A 26,302-nucleotide genomic window follows, 5' to 3' on the forward strand; every position below is an offset into this window, starting at 1 on the left:
CAAAACCCAAATTTTTGTCAGTTCTCCAGTTGTGTGCAGCAACATACGCCAGTATTCAAAGAGTAGCAAATATGTGGAAAACATCTTATTCTGGAGAAACTACATATTGTATTTAGAATACGAAATGTTTTCATAAGAATTTCCCCTGCTGCCTTGTTTTGAAAACAAACATGATAAGGTCTTTTGTGGTTCACTCTTCCACCAGTAAACAGATGTCAGATAAAAGATAAGCTCCCTCCTGAACTCAGGAGAAAAGTTTACAAAGCTATAGGACTTTGGACTTGGCGGCTCATTTGCTAGTGCTCTTTGTTTCCATATTGGATACTCAAGTTCTCAGTCTTCTAGCTGGCAAAGGCAAGAAGTTCTGAAGGAGTTGCACATTCAGCCAACAGGAAGAAGTGTCTCATGTTAATCAATAGCACCCTTCATTCCCCCATCCCTGAAGCCAAATAATTAAATATGTATGTTACTTCTCAAAGTGCTTTGAACAGAGTGGGTAGGTTCCAGTAAGCAGCATTAATGGCAATTTGTGAAAGGTGGTCCATCCAGAGTCAGACAAAATGGAAAGGTGATTACAATAAGGAAAATCAAGTGAACTGAATTTAAGCGGGGGAAAAAAATTGCTTGTATTTTTGCCATGAGCTTCTTTTTATAATGGTAAAACATCTATTTTAAAAATCCACTTGCATTTGGAAAAAAGATGAATTATCACAGGAGGTCACTTGTGGTTGTATGATTAAATCCATACAGCAGGGATGCTGGAAGCACTCACCCCTTGGATATGTGGCCCAAAACACACAAGAGAAAATTTAGCCACTCATCCTGTTGTGTGCTATTGCTAACACATAAGACTCTGTGAAAGCAAAAAGGATACCATTCCTCTGGGGTCGGAGGCCAGCAGCTGGCTAATCAGGTCCATCTGATGCAAATGGGACAAGACCTGTGTAACTTAACAGGCTGTTCTCCATAAAAGGAGGACCAGGAAATACAAAGGGACAGCTACGATATCTGCTAGAGGCTGGAGCTAGTTCTGTGAGGAACTGCTCCCAGAAACAAAATGGATAGAAGGGAGACTGTGGGAAGTCCTATTATCACAAAGGCTCTGAGGCGAGAGCCAGGAACTTTTGGGTTTAAGACTTTACCAGGATGAGGGACAGACAGACTTAGAGACATTTTGATCTTCTTTTGTTGAGGAGTCATGAAAGAAAAGAAACAGCAGCAGCTGACCTGCTGGAAATTACCTTCCTTGGACTCTGTGAGACGGTTCCAGGCAGAATTCCTCAGAGAAGGGCACAGACTCAGCAAGAACAAGCCTGGGTCCAGCTGGAAGAGGGGGCTATAAAACAGGCCCCAATCCTTTGCAGACTCATACAGAAAGTTTTGCGATTGAAATTATGTGGCAATAAATAATTTTTTTCCTCTATAGTCCACAAATATACAAACATACCAACTTGGTTAGCTTCTATTTCAGGGAATATCCACTCCCAGTAAATATTTAACATTTTTCCCCCATATAAATGTTCTACAGACAGAGTCTATAACTTTATCCTTGTCTTAATGAAAATAATCTTTCAAACAACAAAACATAGTTAATACAGTCACTGAAGAGTTCTGGTAATGGAATCTATACAATTCATTTGACTCTGCAAAAGGCAGGGAATCTTCCTATTAGTCTTTATGTAACTTCATGAGCACTTAGTGATCTATTTTGTCTGGCTGTGAACCTCTCATTCTTACCATCTGTGACACATCCAACTGTTGATTCTTGACCAGGACCATCATTAGCAACTCTTTTTTCCTGAAATGCCACTTCTTCTGCATCACCTCCAATTTCCATTTCATTTGTACAAGCTTAAGGAAAAGCAAAGCATTTATCAATTTTGACACAGTGTTTATTGTATTACTTTGCGATCAGTGGTTGCTGTCATTGCTTGACCTTTTGGTTTAACAACGTGGTATTTAACTATGTGATTTGAGATGAGGCAAATCAGGACAGCTAGAAGGTTAAATAGAATATACAGCATTTCCTAAAGAGCTTGTCTAAACATGGAGTTACTTAGGAATAGCTGTATCTCCATGTATGGAATAACTCCATGTATGGACACTTATTCCAGAATAAGAGTGCCTTGGCCCTATTTAACTTAACCCACCTTAATGTCACATCTACATTACAGAGCCCATGCCAGCATAGCTTATACCAGCATAGTCCCCGAATGTAGACACAGCATTCACCAAAAGAAGGAGTTTTTCTGCCCATGTAGGAACACCACCTCCCTGAATGATGTTAGCTACACTGACAGAAGCCCTCTTCTGTTGGCATAGTTGTGTCTATACTATGGTTTTTGTCAGCATAGCTTTATTGATGGTGGTGTGGTTTTTCACACCCATGGCTGACATACCAGTAATATTTTAAATTTGAAGTGAAGACCAGGCCTAAATGGAAAAATTTTAACAGGTACAAGGCACTCTTATTCCAGAATAAGAGCGTCCCTGCATGGAAGTATTCAGGAATCTATATTGCACTTTAAATTCGCAGCCTACCTTAATCCCAGTTAACTTTCAAGTATAGACAAGCCCCAAGGGCCTAATTCTCATTAGTGCTACAGCTGCTTTACACCATTCTGACAATGCAAAGGGATTTTAAAGCGAGTGTAATTTTGTGAACATAATTTACACTCACTTTAAAATCCTTTTACACTGCCAGAACCGTATAAAAGAGCTTCGGCATAAATGAGAATCAGGCCCTAGGGTCCCAAAACCTATAAATAACTTACAGAATCATGGCTGGAAATATTTATAAAAATATTTAATACAAGAATACTGTAGACGTATGACATAGTGAAGAGGCTCTATCATCTATTAATGTTCAAGTGGAGGCTAAATTTTCCACTTGAGGCATAGGCCTTCTTTCATATGCAAGGATCCCATTTCAGCTGGAGGAAGCTGCATGGAGAAAGCATATTAATTCAATGAGTGGGGCTACCTCTCAGGCTGAAGTCCTAATTATGGTGCATGCCTACCAGAAGCCTACTTTCTTTTCCCCTAAAAGCCTTTATACCTAATAAACTTTATTAAAATGCAGTAGGCAAAGTAGGAGACAGGGAAAATGTAAAGTATATACTAATACCTGCAGCTCCTAAAGAACTGATTCTCAGACAGCATTAGTGCAAAAAAGCACAATGACTGCTGCTTTCTGTTCAGGAAAGCCTCTTTAAAGTTCAAAAAGCCAGAAATGATTAGGTGATGCTACTTTTAGCACCTAAATTTCTCTCTGAGAGACTATGGCAACATTAATGTGATATTTTAATTTCAATTTGAGGAAATGATCATTTAGATTAAACCCAGATTGGAACCAATGTACAAAAGTGATCTCTTAGGTGTAAGATGCTACATGACCACCCTCCTATAGCAGCTTCAGACTTTCACTAGTAGTTGAGATGACAGCTTAACTCTTCCTTGGAGGAAAAGAATACATTCCTCAGTGTTTCATCTGGCTAAAAAACATAACAAAAGTAGTATTTTCAATTTTAAGCATTCAAATAAAAGCTTCCATTTATTCAGCAGTGTTTCCACTTTAAGGTTGGAAAAGTTTTTAGGATTAGTTTTATGTGTTAGCTCAGACTTCTCCCTAAATGACCTAAACACACTATCTCAAAGTTCAATAACCACAAGCAGCCTTTCAAGATAGAAGTGACCTTTTGCTAACCTGTTGTACATGTTCATTCCTAACCTCTGCCATTCATTTATTTATATTTACCTACTGTCACTGTCCCTCTCCAAGATCAATTTTTCCATTATCCCCTGCTACTCATCAAGGATGAATACACATGACTGGAGCAAGCAACAGATGCTTGTTTACGCAAAGAATTAGCCTGCACACATAGGAGAATTATACTTGACTTTTCTGGTAGTTCAACATTTTCCCCATCACCAATGAAAGATAGTTGGCTCCCTGGGATATAGATACCTTGCAGTTGGTTTCCCTATTTCTTCTAAAAGAAGTTTACAATACATGGATGGCAAGAATTCACAAAGTGCCAGATTGGCTGATGCTGGCAAAGCAGTGCATGACTTCACTAGTGCCCTCTCCTAATGATGGTGGTGTTTTTTGTAAAATTTCTAGCCTCCGCCTCCAAGTTTAAACACCAATCGTATTTCTCCCATGTGACAAAACACGCATGAGAAGAAGTGCAATCCCTGTGACAATGTGGTGTGAAATACCCAAGAGTATTCAACTTCTCCCTCCCATCACAATTTAGCAAGGTAGCAGGTCTAGTAGACAGAGCACCAGACCATGACTTGGGTCCTACTCCCAGCTCTTTGATGACCTACTGTAAAAGCTTGGACAAAGCACTTCATATCTTTCTGTTTCCCCCCCTCATCTTTGGTCTGTCTTGTCTAATTAGACTATAAGATCTTTGAGGCAGGGACTGTCTCCTGTGTAAATATTTTGTTTCGAATTGGACTCTTGTAATGACAAAATATATTTAATTGAATGTTGTTTAATGATTTAATTAAATACAGCTTAACCATAACTAACTGTTTGATACTCTCACACTTTAAGAGAAAATTTTACCTGTCACACTGCCAGATTCAGGAATCAGTCCAGAAGTCTGCATTACATCACATGGCTGTGCCTGATCCACTTCTCCTTCTAGTTGTTTACAAAGAGTACAGATGTAATCTTTAAACTGAGAATCCAATTCATTACCTGGAGGTTTGTCACATTCTATATGAATCCACCTGGACAGATTATTAATGTTACATTAATGATAATTAATTCACTCAAATTATAAAATATCTTACTAAGACTCACTCACTCTCTCTTCATTCCAACTCTCAGAACAGGCATAAGCGCACAAATGCACACCCCCACCCCCTAAAAAAGTATAAACCAATGCCTAAAGGGTCCAATTATAAATTATGACTAAATGTACTTTGCACTTTGACCTATTTAGACAGTAAGGCCTAGAGAATGTGATTCTTTTTCAACTTAGAAATATTACTGCTTTGGGAGAGGGAAGAAATAAAAAAAGCTTTCAATACATCAGGCAGAGAACAAATGTAAATAGCAGTCTAAACATTGTTTAAAGCCTACCATGTAACCATAATATTGTCCTAAATGCACATCGATTTAAAGATTTCCCCTCTCTTTCATCCCCCCCATTACTGAGCTAACAGCATGGGTATAATTGGATAGAGAATGCCTATTCTCTAGGCTTTACAAAAGAAGACAAATACCAGAAACAGAATTATTTGTATCTTCATGAAATGAAAATTTGTAATAGAAAGAATTTAAAGCTAGTGCTCATAAATGACAGGTTTCAGATTAGCAGCCATGTTAGTCTGTATCCGCAAAAAGAACAGGAATGCTTGTGGCACCTTAGAGACTAACAAATATTGGTATAATGTGGGGCCATGCAGGTACCCATAGTAGTGCCACTGACTTGAAGGTATATATTGTCCCCAAATGTGAAATAGTCCTGAGTGAGGACAAAGTCACAAAGTTCAGCCACCAGGTTTGCCATGACATTATTGAGGATACTGTTCCTGATAGCTTGTAGTCCACACAAACATGGATCAATCACACACCACACAACAAAAACACTAACCCAGGAACCTATCCTGGCAACAAAGCCCCATGCCAACTCTGTCCACATATCTATTCACAGACACCATTACAGGACCTAATCACATCAGCCACGCCGTCAGGGGCTCATTCAATGTGATATATGCCATCATATGTCAGCAATGCCCCTCTGCCATGTATATTGGCCAAACCGGACAGTCTCTACGCAAAAGAATAAATGGACAAAATCTGACACCAGGAATCATAACATTAAAAAACCAGCAGGAGAACATTTCAACCTCTCTAGTCACTCAGTGACAGACTTAAAGGTTACAATTTGCAACAGAAAAGCTTCAAAAACAGACTCCAATGAGAAACTGCTGAACTGGAATTAATTTGCAAACTAGATACCAATAACTTGGGCTTGAATAGAGGCTGGGAGTGGCTGGGTCATTACATAAATTGAATCTATTTCCCCATGTTAAGTATCCTTACACCTTCTTGTCAACTGTCTGAAATGGGCCATCTTGATTATCACTACAAAAGTTTTTTTTCCCTCCTATTGATAATAGCTCATCTTAATTAATTACCCTCTTAGAGTTGGTATGGCAATTTCCACCTTTTCATGTTCTCTGTATGTATATATATCTTCTTACTGTATGTTCCATTCTATGCATCCAATGAAGTGGGGCTGTAGCCCATGAAAGCTTATGCTCCAATAAATTTGTTAGTCTCTAAGGTGCCACAAGTATGCCTGTTCCTTTTGCTCACAAATGTTATCACATTGACAGCCCAGGTCAGCTCTAGTCTTTAGTTTACCCACAGAATAAATGCAACATGACTAACAGCAGGGCAAGTCTCTAGAAGAAGAGAGGACAGTTTACTGACCACTCACATTTACTTGTTTGATGAAATTACAAACAAAGGGTCCTATTTATTGAGAACTGTGGCAATGTTTTATGATGACCTTTGCCAATTAAGTGAAGTGAGATGGATGCACTAATTTCCGATAGGCCACCAAACACATTATAATGATTTAAGGAGTTGTCGTAAATTCAGCTTCTTACCTTTTGCACATATGACAGTGCAACAAGTCTTTCTGCAGGTCTGGGTGGCATGATTTTTCACACAAAGGACAAGGTAGGTTGTCTTGCTGTTGGTAACAACTATCACACACTAGACAGTTGTGGTGCCACTGACAACTGGTTCTTGTGCCACACTCGGCACACACTCTGCAGTTCTGGGGACCATAAAAAACAGGGATTTAGTTTGTTAATTATGATGCTACACCACAGGACGAAACTATCATTAATTGACACTTTCTACTTTGATTAAAGGGGCATTTTTAAAATCCTTTTTTTTTGGGAAAATGCTAGTAAATGATACAAGATTATCTGCTCTGACTCTGGAAGTCTTATCAACAGAACATGTAAAATCTGCCAATAGCAGGAAAAATTTCCTTGCACTGCACTCTCACTTGAAAAGGACACAACCTCTCTGGTGAGTGGACACTTCAGTCTCTAATCCCATTCAAATGTCAGCTTCTTGTTGAGACTACTAACAAGAGGCTCAGTTAGTACAAACCGTGATGGTGCTTTCGTGATTCTGACACCTGTATAATGAGAACTGAATAAAGACTCAACTCATTTCACAAAGGTCACCAAATAAAATCATATACTAACTATCTTTAGTCCATATTACAGTTTTTACATGTATAACTTCAGAACTAATGGTAATCACCTTTTAACAGCACGCATAACTATTCAATTACTGCTCACTTTCTGTGCAGCATACAACACTAGAAAATGTATTACCAAATTATTGCCATTTATGACAACAACAATGGGGTAAGTCCAGTCTCTTCCTCCATGGTGAAAGAGGGCCCCGTGCAGTTGAATTGGTGTTATTTTACTGAACAAGGAGTGTCAGGACAAAGGGAGGCATACGGGGCAGGAAGCACGTACTTCATGGCACAGACTGGAGTGCTGCACAAGGCCCTTCAAGAGCAATGTATGGAGGCAGACATGACCAAATGCAGGGAACCCATATGGATCATCCCCCTTCCCATCTCCTACATAGGGGGCTGCTTAAGTGCCTATATGGGCTGATTCAGCCACTGAACTGAAGTAGTCTCCATGGAGCAGCTATAGTGCCATACCACAACCCGATGGCAGAATTCCTCCAGGAATCACTAGGTTGGGATTTCTGGCCTGTGTTCTACGCAGGTGGTCAGACTAGATGATCATTATGGACCCTTCTCACCTTAAAAAACTGATGTATATTAATCTGAGAGATACAAAGGGAACGTTACAAAGATAGGGACACAATCTCTGGGGGTTGGTGCCCAGAGGCATCCCTCAGCATGCAGATCTCCCCCTTCCCACATGAAGTGTATGGGGGGGATACATTAGGATCAGTTGCCTCCATGCTAGCCAGCCTTCCTTTCTCTTCTAGAGGCACTCTGAAGGACTTTTTGTAAGGTCCAGGATTTGTGTTTAAGGAGGCAGACTACAGTGAATCTGGGAAGAAGCAAGCCACTACCTTACTAAACTTAAAACAACTTTGTTTGAAGAGAACCTCCACGCAGATGTTAATATAGCTTGAACCTTTATTATTAACTTTTTCTGAGAAAGGCATCCTGGATGTTCTGGAATACTGCATCCATCAATGCACACACACCTTTTGTCTTGGGTGGCTGGCCCCTGTAAATGAAGCAGCTGTGCCAGAACAGGTGCTCCCAGTTTGGCAGGGCAATACCAGAGGCTATAAAGGATCAGGGAGAATCAGAGAGAGACACTCAGTGATCAGAGCAGCCTGAGTCAGTCATAAAAAGGGGCAGATGAGACTTTCCAGAGACCAGAAGAGGTCCCTGAAGGAAGTTGTAGGTGGTTCCTGGGAAATGCTGAAGGCAGGAGAGTAACAAGAGGGTTTGTTGGACAACAACCTCACGCCGGAATGCCAGGGCTGGAGGGTTGGGGAGCACTGAAGGCCAGAGACTGGCTGAGTGAGTTGCCTAAACTGGAGAGTGAAAGCCAAGGGCTGGAGAGGGCTGAAGGCACAGGAGTAGTGGAAGGGCTTATTTGCTAATGTGTCCAAGCTGGACCCAGAATAATCGTTAGAGGGGCAGAGAAATGAGAATGATCTCCCAGCAAATCGGCTGTGGGGGCTCCTGCAGGGAAGAGCAGTGCTGCATGCCAGCTGGGAGAGGGCAAGAAGAGGACTGACAAGGTGCTTAGGTGTGGCAGAAAACACTGGAGGTGTGGTACTTGGGGTGTCAAGGGACTGCCAGTCCTGGAATTTTAAGGGGTATAGGCACTGGATATGATAAATGGATTATGTGTTGGGATTTTTGTGGGGAATTATTTGTATGTTTATGTACTAAACCAGTCCCAAGGAGTGATATTACCGAGGCAAGAGAGCCTGGCGTAGAGATACTGAGGACTCAGAAGGAAGAAAACTGAGGCAGGCACAATGGCTGTGCCATCGCCTGCTGCAGGAGGATGCTCAAGATGGAGCCACTCACGGCACTATTTAAGATTATTCCAGGGGCAGGAGTCAAATGGGGAAGTGCTCACCTTGCTTAGCTCCCGGCAAGCGGTGACATGTCCCCGCTGCTCTTAGGCAGAGGCACAGCTAGGTGGCTCTACGCACTGCCTATGCCTCGCCCCGCCCCAAGTGCTGGCTCTGCAGCTCCCATTGGCTGGGAAGCATGGCCAATGGCAACTGCGGGGACAGCATCTACAGGCAGAGGCAGTGTGCAGAGCCGCCGAGCTGCGCCTCTACCTAGGAGCAGCAGGGATATGTCGCCGCCTGCAGGGAGCTGCCCGAGGTGAGCACCGCCTGGATCTGGCACTCCAAAACCCCTCCTGTGCCCCAATCCCCTCTGTCCTGAGCCGCCTCCCACATCCAAACTCCCTCCTAGAGCCCAAACCCAGCACCTCCTCCCACACTCCAACCCCCTCATGGCCATTCCTGCGGCTAGGAGCATCAGGGACATATCACGGTTTCTGGGGAACCGTGCAGAGCCAGGTAGGAAGCCCGCTGGCCCTGCACCAACCGGACTATAAACTGGACTTTCAATGAAAATCAGAAATGCCGGTTTCTAGAGCTTTCCGGTTGATAAAGTGCTGGATAACACAGATTTTACTGTACATACAATACCTACAGTATTTGTCCTACATGTATATTATGACCAGTAAACCTGTGTTCAAAATGCTGCACAAACAAAAAGTGCTATATAAAAAACTAAACATGATTAGAATAATGACTTCTCAAGCAGGTTTTACATAAATGGGAACATCTTATCTACAGAAGTTTATTTTTAAAGGTACAATATATTTTTATGAGTATGCTGGTTCTTGTCTGGCTGCCATTTTACTAATTTTTTTTAAAAAACCAAGTAAATAAGCTTTAGGCACCCAGCAAGCTGACTGGCTGGCACAGATCCTTTCCAGTAGTAAAGGCATCTGGCTTGAAGGCAACAAATTCTCAACTCAAAAGATTAATAAAAATAATAAATAATGCAATACTAGGGTAAAGAACTAAATAAAAAAGATTATGTGAGAAGTCTCTGTGAAATGGAGTTTTGAGCAAAACAAACAGGATATTTTTAGCTAGCCTCCATATTTATGTTCAGAAGAAAACATCTAAAAAATAGTTTACATCATTCACTATCACATGTATGAAATTGTCTGGGATTAAGAAAGCTAAACTATTGCGTTTCCGTTACACCCATATGCACATCTATCTTGATTTAAAAAAAAATAAAAAAATACTGTTTTCACTAGCCAGAGGCTGAATGCGGAATTACTGAATTACTCACTTCAGACAACAACTTTACTCCACAAATAATCACTCTGGTTTCAACAGCAATAAATATGAAGCAAGGTAATAATCAACATGAGTAACAATATCAAAGTTTGGCCCCACATAGGCAATGAATATTTTAAAAAATATATTCAACTTACTTTGCATTTCCAGCCATTTGTTGGTACAGAGTCCATAACTGGTTGCAGACAAAAAGTATGGTACCCTTTGTCACATGTATCACACACCAACATCTTGTTGTCTTCCCCAGAATGCCTAAGAAATATGTCAATGGTGACACTTAAAGCCACTTAAAACAGGCCATACTGAAAAAAACACTCTTTAGAAAGTATTTTAAGAACAAAGCCAGGATAACTGAGCACAGAACTCTTTACATCACAACAGCAACATACGGACACAATTTTCAAACATAGGTGCGTACAGACAGGCTCTTAAATCCATTTTAAAGAAACTAAAAGTTGTCTTGTTTTCAAAACTGCTGAACGCTTGCAACTCCCATGACTTCTGGAAATCAGCCATTTTTATTTAGGCGTCTATATGTGGATTTAAGACCTAGCTTTTGACACCTATGTTTGAAAGTTGAAGGAACATCTGGCTATAATTAACATCTTTAGATAGAATTCCATCCAGGTGAATCAGCTCAAAATTTGAAACATTCCTCCTTGTGTGTGTCTGGAAAGTCTATATAAATTTTCCTTCTTCTCAAAATAAACGATTCAGTGATATTTTTTCAAAAAAGAAATAGTTACCCACAACTCAGCCTGCCAATAAGCCTATGATGACAAACCTACATGCATGCAAATGAGTAAAAATAATTGTTAAGGGAGAAGATTCCAAGTCCAATTATCTTACAGACTACACAGTAGGGCAGATCTTCTGTTGGTGTAATCATCATAGCTTCACTGCCTTCAGTGACAACTGACAGGTTGTGTGTGTGTGTGTGCGTGCGCGCGCGCGCACGCACGCACATACATACACTGGTATATAAAAATTGCCCACTGAAAAAGGAACAAGCTCAGGATCTGTGCCGAATTTTTAAATATCAAATATATTTTGTGTATTTTTAAGTTCTAATAAATAAATGTAGCAACTGAGTGTACCACCAAGGTTTGGTTTTGATGAATAAGCATAGTTAAATTCCAGGCTCACACTCAGAACTCATCAGCAAAATGTCATACTGCGTATTAGATGCTACTTCATTAGCTAAGAGAGATATTTTGAGAGGAAGGAATAAATGCTGTTCTGAATAGCAAAATGGATAAGACCCTGTCCTATGATACCTGCATAATTCTGACACCGTGACCTCACCAAAACAAGGTACTATGTATATAATCACATTTTACTACCTATTCCATTTGCCATTGTGGAGAGGATTTTTTTTTTTAACAAGTCTTCCCATAACACAATGAAAGTCTTCTTGTGGGTGTACTTTTTAGAATGTGCTCCAATACTAATCTTTGATTGCTGATAGCTACTATAGTCTGTGTGTGGTGAGGGAACATAACTTTCTTTGAACTTGGTGTTCTTGGTAAATGGTGCAGCACTAAAGGAGGTGCATTTTACCCTAGTATCAGGAATGTCAGGCAGCAATTAAGTGGTTCTTCACTCTCAGATTGTCCTTGATGATGTCCATAAAACTGAATAATATTCTTTTTCTTTCCCAATGGACAGTTTTAAAAAAATATATATATATACAATGCATATTAGATAGGTCTTATGACAATTGTACAGGTATATTCCAAGTCCTGAGTGAATCCTTGTAAAATTTATTTCATCATTTCAAATGCCTGTCTGTCTTATCAGAGATTGCTCTTGACTTGTCATCACCGTCAAGTTACTTAGGTAAGCCACAAATCTGTTTTACCAATGACTTATCAGTTCACTCCTTCTACAAAGTATTCTGAAGTAGAAGGATCAGTCTGGCACAAAGAACACTTCCAGCCAGTGGTAAGGTACCTAATATATAGAACTTCCATCTCAGCTCTTTTTTGAGGAAGATTCAGAAGCTTTGGGATTTGATCAGTTATTTAAGTTAGCACTATGTGCTAAGCAGATGTACTTTGGCATCCAATCTTTATTTTTTAGAACAGTTTAAGATAAACAGTTTTATTAGTAACATTTTGTTCTTAAAATCTCAGCATACGTAAAACCATTCCCCATTTTCACTTACTTGCAGTTCTGGCACACTTTGCAGTCAGGACACTGCCAACCTGCTCGTTTTAAAGGTGTAACTTGTATATCCAGGCACATCCCATGGTAATGCTGCCCACAGGTAGTACAAAAAAGTTGATCTAAGAGGTCTCCAGGGCTGTCACACACTGCACAGTTTGCTTCTTCCTTTGCTATAATTTAAAAGTTTTCCAATTATTCAGTAAATCAATAACACTTCCTTCATTTTCTTTCTAAAGCCAAACTTTTCCATACATTTAGAAATTAAGAGGTAAATATTTTTAAAATATTTACAATTTCTTTTTAAGAATGATATACAATTCAACAACATAGAGAAAACCATGTAATATTTTAAAGTTTTTAATCCATTCAAATTGATTTAGTTTTTCTGATGAATATATGTTCTGGGGTATTGTTGTTGTTGGGTTTTTTGTTGATTTTTTTTTTGGAGATCTGTAGCTACTTTTTTCACACCAAAATTACATACATTTCAAATCTTTAAAAATGGAATCTTATTAAAATAAACAGATTTACTCTCCTCTCCCCCGAGACTTAAGGCTTATTCCTGTCAGTACAGACTGCATGATCAGATTCTGAGTGGTTACACTGTTGCATTTTGTCTTACCTTTTGCTATTTTACGAAAGCGCACAATATTTTTCGCTGCCACAAGTACATTTCTTTTACGTGCTTTTTTAGTCACTTAGTCTTAGACAGTAGTTTACATTTGGTTAGTAGAACTTAACGATTTTGTGGGTAATTGTCCTGATATAGCCTTTGTTATTTGTCTACAATTATTAATTTAAAATATTACTGAATAAAATGTATTGCTACATGCTTACTTACTAAGGCTCTGATTCAGGAGCTTCCATGCTCAGGAATGGCCCTTACACATTTGCACATGTGTAAATCCCACTGAAGTCAGGAGCTCAAATGCTTTTCTGAATCAAGCCCTAACTGTTTTAAAAATTGCAAGACTAATAATGAACTTTTATCACCTTCACTGAGAAAACAAGAAATACTAACTTCATTTGTGGCGAGTCTATCTAACAGTTATACACAATATACTTAAAGATAGTATATGTACATATACAACTCATCTCTCACCAGGACATATGCCAATTGTGGGTATAATTACAGACATAATAAATCTATATTCATGTATTCCTTAAGTAAACTGGCCCTACCAAATATTAGTTATCACAAAAACTGTAGCTATATAATGATGTTTTTGTTCCATTTTACTAATTTTACAAAGAATAATTTAGAAAATTTCCTTGCCTGTGTCATTAAAAAATACATGTTTCAAATATATATAGATATATAATTATAAATGGCATGGATAATGATGTTTGCCTGACATTTTTCATTGTAAGACCCTGTTTTTTCAGTTGCTTATAATTTTTCCAAACATAAAACAATTGGGCTGAAATTTTCTATGCCAAATGTTTACCTCAGGTTTAAATTTTATGAAAAATTTCAGCTGTAGGAGATTCACATGCTTCTGAGAATGAGGTTAAGGGAAAATGTTTTGACCCATGTTAAAAAAAATTCATACAACCTTTTCATTGAAAATCACTAGCACCTCCATATTTTGAAACACAGATTTGAAATTTAGCAGGGGATGGCTGCTGTGGTATCAGGAATGTGCCTTTTGCCATCCCTGCAATAATTCACCCAAATTTGTATATGCGCAGCAGAGGTGCATTGGAGTTTGGCAACTAAATTCTCTGAAGATTCTATACGTACTGATCATGCGCCATCCCCTCACAGCTCCGACATGCTGACCAGATTATACACGCTGCATCTCACAGAGCGTATTAACATACTTCATCCCAGGGATGCAGGGGGCGAGGGACACTGTGGTGTTAAGTGCCAAAACTGAGCACAGGGAGACTGTCCCTCTTGTGCCCTCAGTGCTTCCTCTGCTGGGCACAAGCAGCGAAGAGGAGGAAACTACCTGATTTGAATTAAGAGTGTGAGGAACCATCAAGGGGGAAGAGATGGAGGGTGAGAGGAACCTTGCATGAGCAACCTTAATTCAGGCACTTCCTAACCTGAGTCCTTGACTTTGCAATAATAATAATAATGTTCTAAACATATTTTATCTATTTATTCATATACATACAGCAGCTGCTCCCCTTCCCATTTTGTTTAGATTACAAATTAAAACATGTACACAGGTTCCATTTCTTCAAGTCCCTACACGTTATTAGGTCTGTGACTCCACATTACGGAACAGCTGATTTCCATGTGTAATAGTTGACTCTGCTCAAAATTTGAATACTCATTCAATGCACGTGATAACATTTAATTTGATCATATTGAATGTGAGGAAGCAAAAAAACCCTATTCTTTACTTTCCATAAGTCACTCTAAATATAACAGATAAATATTCAATTTACCAACTCAATTTATTTTTGTATAGTAGCTATTATACCATCTTTACAAAATGTTTCAGACAGTTACAAATGCAGAATTTTTCAAAAAATATAATATAAAGAAGATACTACATGACTAGAAAAACAAATTAGACATGGGATAAGGGAAGGCTGAAGGTGGGCAACAAATGCAAGAAAGCATATATATTTTTGGTAGTATTTGAAACCACTGAGACTGTAATTCAGGGCTGGCGAAGGGATTGCATCAGATAGGGTGCAAGCAATATAGCTAAGAGAAAGGCAGACAAAGGAGGATTCTAGCTGACCAATATAGGAAGTGACCGCGTCAGAGAGAATGGATGGAGATGGCTGACAGAGCAGCCAAAAACTAGAGGGTAGATTTTGATAAAATGCACCAATAATGTGACTTGGTCTTTGATAAAATGCACCAATAATGTGGTCTTTGATAAAATGCACCAATTTTGGTCTTTGATAAAATGCACCAATAATGTGAACAGATACTAAGGTAGTGTAGACAAGTTTGAACACTGATTAAAAGCAGGGTTACTGTTTGTACACAGTGCAAAGAAATTGCAGTTATCTAGAAAGGAGACAAGACAGAAAATGGGTGTGAGAAAATGGATGAAAATGCAGATAAAGTTAGATATTGTTAAGACTGATGAGATAAGACTGAGCTGTGCATTGAGATGGTTGTAATCAGTGCATGGATTTCCCACAACTTCAGTAATTTTTGCTGGTCACGAGGTCAAGCTGAAGTGATGAAATACAGAAAGAAAAAAGGTGTTCTCATATTTTTCCCCTCACACTGAAGCAGAATCTCTAGCCAATGTGAGTTTTTGAGTGCTTATCCAAACCTTTTGAGGTTCACATATTGCTAATCTTGATCCTCTTAATTAGAATTTATCTTTAGAGAAACCACATTTTACTTAGAGTAAAAGGCAAATATGTACAGTCACTTGAAATTTCCAAATGGTGCAGTGGACTTGGAAGCCCGATCACTGTTTCTCAAGGCAACAACTGAACGGTCTTAGAGTCTGCAAATTATCAGCATACTGGCAACACCTTATGACTCTAAAGATAAATTCTAATTAAGAGGATCAAGATTAGCAATATGTGAAACTCAAAAGGTTTGGATACGCACTCAAAAACTCACAATGGCTAGAGATTCTGCTTCAGTGTGAGGGAAAAATATGAGAACACCTTTTTTCTTTCTGTATTTCATCACTTCAGCTTGACCTCGTGATCAGCAAAAAGTGAAGAAGAGTGCAAAAATGAGAGACACTGTGCGCTTATGTGACTGTGTGAGAGAGAGCTGAATTTTGCCAGATCTTTAAAATTTGACAAAGTTTCAGGTTAGGTCTTACTTTGGCCAGAACAGTTTGCTTCACAATCAAGATTTTTTTTTTCAGATAATGGAAAATTTTAGTGTAGCTATCAAAAGGCAGAAATTTAGGGGGAAAAAAGAGATTCTAGGGAGGAAGTCTAAATCGATAGGCAAGACATTTGACAAAGCAATTTAAAGCAAGGTATTAAACAGGGATAAACTTTCCAAGAGTGATCTTAAGTTTAATGGAAATATGATGCTTATAGTAAGATCACAAAGAAAACATTGAGTTTGAGGAAGCAGCTATGAAAGAGGATTAGGAGCTGTGGAAGGAAAGTTGGACATTACGAGATCAAGAGTGCCACGGTGTTGAGCTGGGCTAGTAGGAGTCTTTTGAAGGAAAGAAGACATACAAGCTGGATGAACAGGGTGACAGAATGCAGTGTGTCTGAGCCAAATTATGAATTTTATCTTGTTCGAGGTGTGGAAAAGTTGGATGTGGTGACTGCACAGGTTTGGACATGGTCAAAGCCAATCTATTGTACTGCATTCCAGACAGCTGCCCTTCCTGGGAAAGGTGTTTGACCCTTAGTTAAAGAACTAACACTAAGAGCCTTAAAGACTGCAGTCTGGGGACACCAGATTTTATTGTCTCTCAACTACTGGCCAACCCCTCCACTGGAATTAATATAGATAGAGATAGAGAAAGAGACAGAGATAGAGAGAAAGATGAATATGTTTATATATATAAATATATAAATAAATAAACAAACAAACAAACAAACTGGTGGGTCTGTAGATTCTCACTTTAAAGACACCTTAAAGATGGAGGCCCTATTCAAGAGCAGCATTCTGCTCTGTGCAAGGGGCAGACCATTGGCACATTTAAGGACTTGCAGAAGCAAGAGACATTCTGCCCATTTTGAACACTACAAACCTCAGACTCACAGAAGATGCATCACAGGACTTCTGTTGTTTTCAAAGATCTGTTACTCTTGAAGCACTCAAGAGTAAAGTCACTGCAGTTAAGAAGTTCCTTTGCTAAGCACCTTTCTTTCTGCCCCTTGCTTTCCTGCCACATTGTCCCTGAAGGGATTAAACTAGAAGCCCAGTATGCTCACAGCCTAGATGTAGCTCTGGGGGAAAAGTGTGTATAAGCAAGTGGGGTGGGGGGCTTGGGAGGACACAGACTGATTTTGGCGTTAGGGTGGCAGCACCCTATGTCTCAGGGAAGGGCATCAGACAAGAGCCGTATGGTCCCAAAGATAGAAACAGTGACTAGGCTCTACCCAGACCCAGTTGGCTTTGAAGCATATAGGAGCTAGCTACTGGTGACCATTCAGAGAGTATTGGGTTAGCTTGTAACAGACAGTATGTGAAAAAGCCATTTTCCATGACAGCTAATGCAAAGCAGTTTTTTCATTATTTCATCAACTCATCAAAATACATATTCACACCCCAAGATTTCAGAGGACTAGCCTAATTCAAGGTGATAGTGACAAGTGAATAATAATAGTCGAAGTAGTTACTTCTGAAAATATACAGAAGTTCACAACACCTCTTACTAGCTGATACTGTTTCACATGCCCACTGCTCCTGAAGATGATTTAGCTCCCCACTCTCCAGTGGGTAATCTATTTAAATTAGAATTGCTTGTGTGTAATGTTTTGCCTGCTTCTCTCTTTCAATTGTTATTTAATAGCTGAATAGGAAGGGGGTGTATATACATGGGACTCTGCTCGCTCCAACCTTCCTTCCCTCAAATTCTACTCTGCCCTTAAGCAGAAAAATATGCAGGATCAGGATGCAAGGGATGTGCTGTCACTTATCGACATGAAAGCAGCTCAGTGGAAAGAAAAGGCCATTTGAAAACATCTTCTGGACACATCTGAGCTGCAGCACTTTTTATATGTACAAGCTTGTACTACTGACTGAGCAGCCAAGTGGGCTGGAAGGCAGAGGAGGAATTCCTGCACACTCCCTTTCCCTTCTGCCCATTCCAGCTATAACACGACTGAATCATAGTGGATGAAGGAGAATGTTTTACAAATGTATGAACAATTTGCTAAACAAATTACACTTTGGAGGTTGGGCTAAACCTCCCTTAAAAGCAGGAGGAGCAGAGGAAGGGAAACAGGAATTCAGGATTTGCCATACTGGAGCAGATTAAGTGATCCATGCACTCCAGTAGGCTGTCTGAAATGAGTTAAGGTAAGAACCTTAAGTAGCGATGTCTGAAATGGGCCATGGACAGGGAGTTCTTGCGGCTGTAGCGTATCAGAGTGCAGGGATTTGCACAGTCTGCTATTATTGAGAAATATCCACACTGGTGTTGGTCAGTTCAGTATATGAACAGCAACTCTAAACCCAGGCTGGCTGCAACAATTCTACCTCTGTCTGCATTCCCATTGAACATTTCTTTTAGTGAAATCTCCCTTTTCATTTTTTAAAACAAATTTGTGGTTAATGGCTTTTTAAAATATACCTATCTTTATATTTTTTCTAATTTACTGAAGAACTTTAAGAAATGGTTATCATGTCCCTAATGCAGGATAGCGCCCATACTTCGTATGCAGGGTGCTGACCACCGTGGCCCAATAGTCTTATTGGGTTCAAGGGCGTTATTCACATGCCTAAATATGAACACATACTTAAATGCTTTGATGGATTGGGCCAGGATGCTCAGCATCTTACATGGTGGAGTCCCATACGACCAGAGTGTGAACCTGTGATATAATAACCATATACAGTTCACTTTCTTATTTGAATGTAGCTTACTTACATCTTTCAGGAGCCTGGTCAATATGGTCTGGACAAAGGAGGGAGAAGTTACTGAAATCCTGAAAGGTGCCTGCTCCAGCAGCACAGGGGTAATGGTACATCTGGGTACATTTCTCTTCACAGCATTTGATAGTGGCTCCAAGGTGCTTACAATATGCACATCTCTGAAAAACAGACATGCAGTTCTTTTTATGATGAAACTGAATACAAAAACTACAGCCCACAGAAGAAATCCCTTTGTTGCACAAATCAGAAAATCCATTCTTGTGTCAGCCCCTGAGACCCAGCCAGGGCCAAAGATCTTAGTCACAGAAGCAATGTTACAACCATGTATCTACTCTACAGATTTTCACTTTGCAAAGATGGCTGACAGCTTGGAATTTGGTGCTCCCTCATGGTCATTCTGGCTAAAGATTTTTTGAGCTGGATTTTCAAGAGTATACAGAGTTGCTTAACTCTGCTAGAGAATAGTAGAGCTCCCACTGACTTCACTGGAAGCAGTGCTAGGACAATGTTGAGAACCGTGGAAAGTCCCAACCCTTAGCTATAACCTGCTTAACCTCCTGAGGTGCATTATGTGGCAATACCCTAAAATGGCAAACACCAGCGTACAAACAAAATCTATCCTCATTATTTACTGCTGTCCATATAAACAGACTGTCATTAGCTGCAAGAACCCTTTGCTTCATATGAATAAATCTGCTCTGGTAACTTCAAACTTGTTGATGGTGGAATGTATTTCCTTTACTTTTTATCTATTGTCTAATTTTAGCTATTCCTTTTGTAAAGAGGCATGTAAAGTAATCCAGAATAGTGCATGCAGAGGCTACGCATGTTGGTACGGGCTGTCACTAGAAATGGTATAATTCTGACATTGTGAAATACCAGTGTACATTAGAATATGAAAATATGTGAACGTAAACAAGAAGTATCATGTTCTACTTCAGGGGTTGGCAACCTTTCAGAAGTGGTGTGCTGAGTCTTCATTTATTCACTCTAATTTATGGTTTCGTGTGCCAGTCATACATTTTAACATTTTTAAGAGGTCTCTTTCTATAAGTCTATAATATATAACTAAACTATTGTTGTATGTAAAGTAAAACATTTTACAAATCTTATTAAGAAGCTGCATTTAAAATTGAATTAAAATGCAGACTCCCCCCGCCCCCCCAGTGGCCAGGACCCAGGCACTGTGAGTGCCACTGAAAATCAGCCTGCATGCCACCTTTGGCACGCGTGGCATAGGTTGCCTACCCCTGTTCTACTTAAAAGATCAACACATTATACATAGTACGGAGCAACCCTGTCTGGTAGAGTGATGGATTAGATGACCTAGTATCTCTTCCCCATCTCTAACTACTCTGTTTCTGTGATACATGAGTTCAGCCAACAGACATACTTTACACGGAATCAGTATTGTTATCATTAATGAAAAGAGAATTCCTCATGAACTAAAACAATATGACATAGGGCCACCCCACCTGGAGTTTGCTCTGCATGGCAGGTGCACCTGCCTTTGTTTCCCTTTCAGAGTCCCCTGAAACAGTCCAAACATTTTTTCTCAGTGCCAGTAGTCTTGTGGGGCTAAGTTATTACCTAGGCAAGCCCCCCATGCACACAAGTCCCAATACCGTAGTGCAGACAACACATCAAATGCAGCCCTGGTGCCCTCACCACACCTAGCTCTCCAGCACCGCCCTGGCTCCCCAGCATAGTCCTCTCACCTCTCTTTGCCAGGACAACCGCCCCAGCCCTTCCGACTGGAGTGCACTCCCACTCTTCCCAGCGGAAACCCCCACAGCCTCTCTGCTGGGATCATCCTTGCCATGGGAGCAGGCCTCATGCTCCCTGGATTTCTCTTCAGTTCTGGGTCCAGCTCTATGGCCCTGGATATATCAGCGGGTAAGCTCATCTTGCCTTCGACCCTCCAGCCCTGGCTCTCTGGCTGGGGGACACCAGCCAGCAAACCCCTCTTTTGCTGCTCTCTTCTCTTCAGTCTTCTCCCAGGAACCACATTCTGCTTCCTTCTGGGACTCCTCCAGTCCCTTGGTTTCTGGCAACTCTCACCAGCTTTTCCTGACTAAACCAGTCTTCTCTGATTCATTGGGACCCTGCCCTCTCAGGTCTCTCCCTGATCTTCTATAGTATCCTGCTGCTGACCCACCCTCTTAACTGGCCAAATAGGAGCACCTGTTCTGGTACGGGGAGACGGATCTACTTCATTTACAGAGGCCAGCCGCCCTGCAACACAACCTCTTTATTCAAGGATGGAATTTTTTCCCTCCCCATCTATCTCACCCACACCTTTCTGATTTAGTTCATCAGTTCTTTAACTTCTTGACTCTCATTACAGTCCCCGAAGCACTGCAACATGCTTCTGCACTTTTTCTCCAAGGCAATAATTTTTTGGGTAACATACGGCACTATAGAAAAATTGGAATAAACTGATGAAAAATAGGTCTGTGGTTTATAACAAAGCATATAAAGTGTAAAGTACCAGGTGAGCTAATCTTTCATTATAAAAATATTCACTTTAGGAATACTGGCATATTAGAGTACAAGAGCATCAACTGACACAAAGGAACAAGTACTCCAGTACTATATCTGCTTAATTCTTTAGAACATAGAAAATGTACATTACCTTAATTCTCCAACATTTCACGAGTCAGACACAAGACATAAATAATACTCTTACAAACTCCTGGCAACTGACAACTGATTTTAAGGCGAAGAGTTTGTAAGGATACATGTCTAAGTTAATTGCTACATACACATTCTTAAAGTCAGACCAATCCACATCCTCAGAGAAACATCCATCTGCATGGCCAACTGAAGGTATAGTGATGGGGAGAAATGGCTATTTCATTTGCAATATAAAAGAGAAACTGTCAGGTCTACAAAAGACGCCAGTTGATTGGGGGTAGCTATTGCCAAGTATTTTATGCAGCAAGGCTTAAAAAAAAAAAAAAGGAAAAAGAGAGAGAGAGAAAGATTTCCAACATAATGTACAGAGAAGAAAGATTTTACAACCCCTACTGAAGACAGAGGTCCAATGACCTCTTGTTCAGCACTCAAAATTTATATGAATAATAGGGTTTCCTTGGAAAAAATTTACAGAGCTGAGCTATCAAAGATGCATTTATACTGTCACTGCTTTACAGCTCTGCTTTAAAAATGTCCTTGCTATATATTGAAATATATAGCTCCAGATATGGGAAGACATGGCATACAAGAGGTTAATAGTTGTGTAGGGTAGAATGCATAGTGGATACCTACATCAGTACATTAAGGTGATAGGCAATATTGTGAGAATGCACAGATGAGTTTTAATATCTACTAGACTTCCAATCTCTATCTATGTATGTTACTAATGTCTCTGAATAGTAAAACTATAACTATTATAAGGTTGAAAACACTGTGACAAAGTCACTTTTAGAGACCATACATTCACTGAATATATAATCTAGGACGCTGTACTGGGGGCAAATGGTACTGAATGTGAGGTTCTGAAACCATGCATCCTACAATCTGAAGCTTTGCAAACTGCAGCTGCATGCCCTTGTCTTATAACTACCACACAACCAGTGGCATAATTGCATATCCAACATTCAAACTGTACAGATTAAGAATGCAGGCAAGAGAGATTTGGTAGGATTTATCCTTAGAACATTAACAATTTCCAGCCAGATTAACCCTTTAGAAGATGTCCACAGATCTCTCTCATGTCAGGCTGGTGGTGGGGTGATGGAGGAATGTGTGTGCGCGCGCGTGCGTGAGAAATAAATTAATGAGATCAATGAAAAGATTCAAAATGTTACTCAAAACGTTGAATTATCAAGTTGTAATAAATAACAGTGTTAGTGACACTTAAGGCCTCAAGTTTCTGCTTTAAAATATCCATACAAAAAGGTATATAATGAATGATAAAAGTAGATTTAGAGTGCATCCTTCTCCAAATTTTATGCTGATTCCTGAGATGTCAGATAGTGGATTCCTCATCAGTTTTCACAAAAGAATGGAAAATAGGATGATAAGAGAAGAACAAGATCTAAATAACTCTGAGAAGTACTGAAAAATGCCGAAAACATGCTGATTTACAGTATCACATAAAGAAACGGGGGGAGGGGGATGGAAGCCCTAATTACATTTAATTGAACCCTTCAAATCCATCTGCTAAAAATACGTTAGCAATGAAAAGCATTTGGCAGCTACACAAACACACACTTTATAAACAAGATGGCATATATCATCTGAACCATATAAAAAATGAAGAATATCAACATTTATTAAATTGATAAGATGAAGAGATAAAGCAGTCAGAAGTAATAAATCCTCACAGGTTGTTTTTGCCATAGCTGCTGACTAGAAAACTTACTTTTCCAGCAACAGAAGCCAAAACTTCTCTAAAATTGGACAAGTTATGGCCAAGAACAAGTATGTAGTTATTGTAACTGACTGACTTTTCTGAGGGAAGTGTTCAAAAACAATGAATTAGATGTTTTCAATGCTGTGATACATAAAAGCTTCCAAAACCAATGTTACTTTGGTTTTTTACTGCAAAAATATTTCATCAGCACATTAGAAAAAAAAAATCAAATTATCAAGACAGTGTAAGTGTCTTTTTCCATCACCACACTGTACATTCAAAGATAATAAGAGACTAAAGGAAGGTACAGAGTTTTCAAGATGACCCAACAAAGAATAGATGAAATTACATTAGATTCTCAGGAACTGTGTGTCTTGAACTCTGGTCCACAGGGCTATTTGGAGCTAGCTGGTTCCAACCTGCCACGAGGAACCTGCTAACTGTTGTCAGAATAGAAGCTGATCTCAGATAAAGGACCTCAGTCCTGGGAGCTGATTGGCAGAATGCTGAAGATTCTGATTGGTACACAGCTCCTATTTAAACCTAGCACAGGAACAGGAAGTCATCTATGCAACTGGATCCACTGTGCTCTGGACTGTATGCCTTTTGCTTCCTGCTCCCGCTATGCGGGCTTGACTTCCTGGTATCCCAACTTGGTCTCACTCTTTTTACCGAGCCAAGGTTCTGCTGCCAAGTTCATCTCCTGGTAACCTGACCCTTGCCTGCATCCTGACACTCGGACTTTCGGTTTGCCCTCTGGTTTGCCTTGGACTCTAAGTTCCTGGTATCTGACCCAGCCTGAATCCCGACTCCTGCTTTGACCGCCACGTCAGACCGCCCATATTTAAGTCAGGACACAGCTAAAGGTGATGGCATATGGGGCTCCTCTCAGAACATTCAACGCTGCTGCAGGGATTAAAAATGGCAAGCTGTCAAAGAAAGCATGAAATTATTAGGAACCAGAAGTTTTACAGTTTGCTGGACTGAAGGAAAGTCCTTGTACAGTGCTATAAACTAGTTAGAAAGTTCAGGTTTTGTTTACAGCTCATTCAGTTTGAAACTTACTTAACTCATTAGGTTCATTAGCTCCAATCTGACACTGTAACATGACTCATTTCTTTATACTTTAAAAAAAGAAACTAGAAATCCATGCAAGAGGCAGCTTCTCTCTTTCACTCACTGTTGGGAAACCACCTCCCCAAATGAGCAGAACCAGCATTTTTTAATTCTACTTCTATTCTCCCCATACTGCCCTTGGTTGTCATCTTTGTTGTTGTTGTTGTTGTTACACCATAGACCTGCTAGCCCTTGAATACTACCATTAACCTAAGGGAAGTGTACTGAACTCAGGACTTAAAATGTCTTTCTAGACAAACAGGAAATGCAACTGGTTTATTGTTCAGAAATAAGTATCATGAGAAACTGATTCAACAGAAATTATAGAACTGCCACCACAAGAGTTTACTGGGTACCTACTCCACATTACAAAAAGGTCCACTGATTGAGCAGGATTGGAATATATGCAAATAGGGTGACCAGATGTCCCGATTTTATAGGGACAGTCCCAATATTTGGGGCTCTCTCTTATATAGGCAGCTATTACCCCCCACCCCGTCCCAACTTTTCACACTTGCTGTCTGGTCACTCTATATGCAAAGCAAAGGTTACCACATGTATGTATCTCAGTTCAAGGTGTTGCACGCTAACTTAATTTTCAATGTATGCTGTAAAAAAAGGATAAAAGTAAATCTGATAAAAGTAGCATAAGCTAAAATTATAGAACAAAAGCTTGGTTTTGTCCATACATTATCAAAACAAAGTACCTGATCCTTAGAGTGGCTGAGACCCACCAATGCTCATTGGCTTCATGGGAAGTTGAGGATCAGGACCTAAAAGCTAGGGCAATAAAAGGATTGTTGGCTCTGTCCTCACTGTTAAAAATATTCTTGATTGCAAAAAGCGCCTTTATGAAAAAATTGCATCCACTATGTTAACAGATTTCCATTACTAAGGTGCTTTGGAAAAATATTCATCCAAAAACAGAGAAAAAAAATTAATTGAAGAGAAGATTATGACATGGGTTCTGATCCAGCTGCTACCAATAGCAAATCAAAGGATATATATAATGCCACATTTTATAATTATTTCACAGCCTTTAGTACTCTTAATTAAAGTGAACATGTATGGAACAATAGGTTTATGAAGAAATATTGTGGATTTTAGAGAAGAGGTCAAAATTATGACTTAGAATGGAAACTTATATGCAATCAGAATTCAGTAAAATATTAATGTTACCATTCCAAAACTTATTTTGGATAAAATGACAGACTTTATACTTTGCACGGCTCTGTGTATTTCTTTTAGCTTTTAAAATGTTAGCTGAGAAACAACAGAATGCAGTGAATGATTTTCATTTATAATAATGTACTGTACCAGGTAGATGACTCACCTGTTCTATTTTATTGACCTTGCACAATTTAATCTATACAGAATAGTATATAATAGTATATAGTATAGGCTATATAAACTGTTATCTTACAAATGGTTCAGCTACTGAAAATTGTTGTGATGGACTCATATTAGAGGAATAAAGAGAATAATACCTTATGGTCCTGGCATTAATAAGACCTCGAAGAAACCTGAGTGTAAATGGTGGTTAATGAGACATGCTATTGTTGTTTTGACAAGCATCATCGGTTGCTCTGTGATCTGATAAAAGCCTAGTAATGCTTATGAGCACACATCACTATCAGGATATCTAATATCAGGTCCAATGTTTTCGAAGTATTGTAGATAATTAAGAAAAATTAAACACACCAACATGTTGACAAAGGAGAGTAAGCAATGTTCCATTATATGACTGCTT

The 26,302-nt window shown here is 39.5% G+C and overlaps 1 protein-coding gene across 16 annotated transcripts in view; it reads right to left on the minus strand.

The window, feature by feature from the left end:
- Positions 1-26,302, minus strand: part of KMT2C (lysine methyltransferase 2C) — a 356,746-nt gene that overhangs the window by 146,874 nt on the left and 183,570 nt on the right. For all 16 annotated transcript variants that reach the window (XM_075062190.1, XM_032767811.2, XM_032767809.2 and 13 more), the window contains 6 exons: positions 19,072-19,234; positions 12,567-12,738; positions 10,537-10,651; positions 6,637-6,809; positions 4,577-4,743; positions 1,738-1,851 (listed from right to left, as the gene is read on the minus strand). In XM_075062190.1, the coding sequence (XP_074918291.1) occupies positions 1,738-1,851; positions 4,577-4,743; positions 6,637-6,809; positions 10,537-10,651; positions 12,567-12,738; positions 19,072-19,234 (904 nt within the window). The remainder of the gene's footprint in view (positions 1-1,737; positions 1,852-4,576; positions 4,744-6,636; positions 6,810-10,536; positions 10,652-12,566; positions 12,739-19,071; positions 19,235-26,302) is intronic.

Source organism: Chelonoidis abingdonii, chromosome 2, assembly GCF_003597395.2.
Source record: "Chelonoidis abingdonii isolate Lonesome George chromosome 2, CheloAbing_2.0, whole genome shotgun sequence".
NCBI lineage: Eukaryota > Metazoa > Chordata > Testudines > Testudinidae > Chelonoidis > Chelonoidis abingdonii.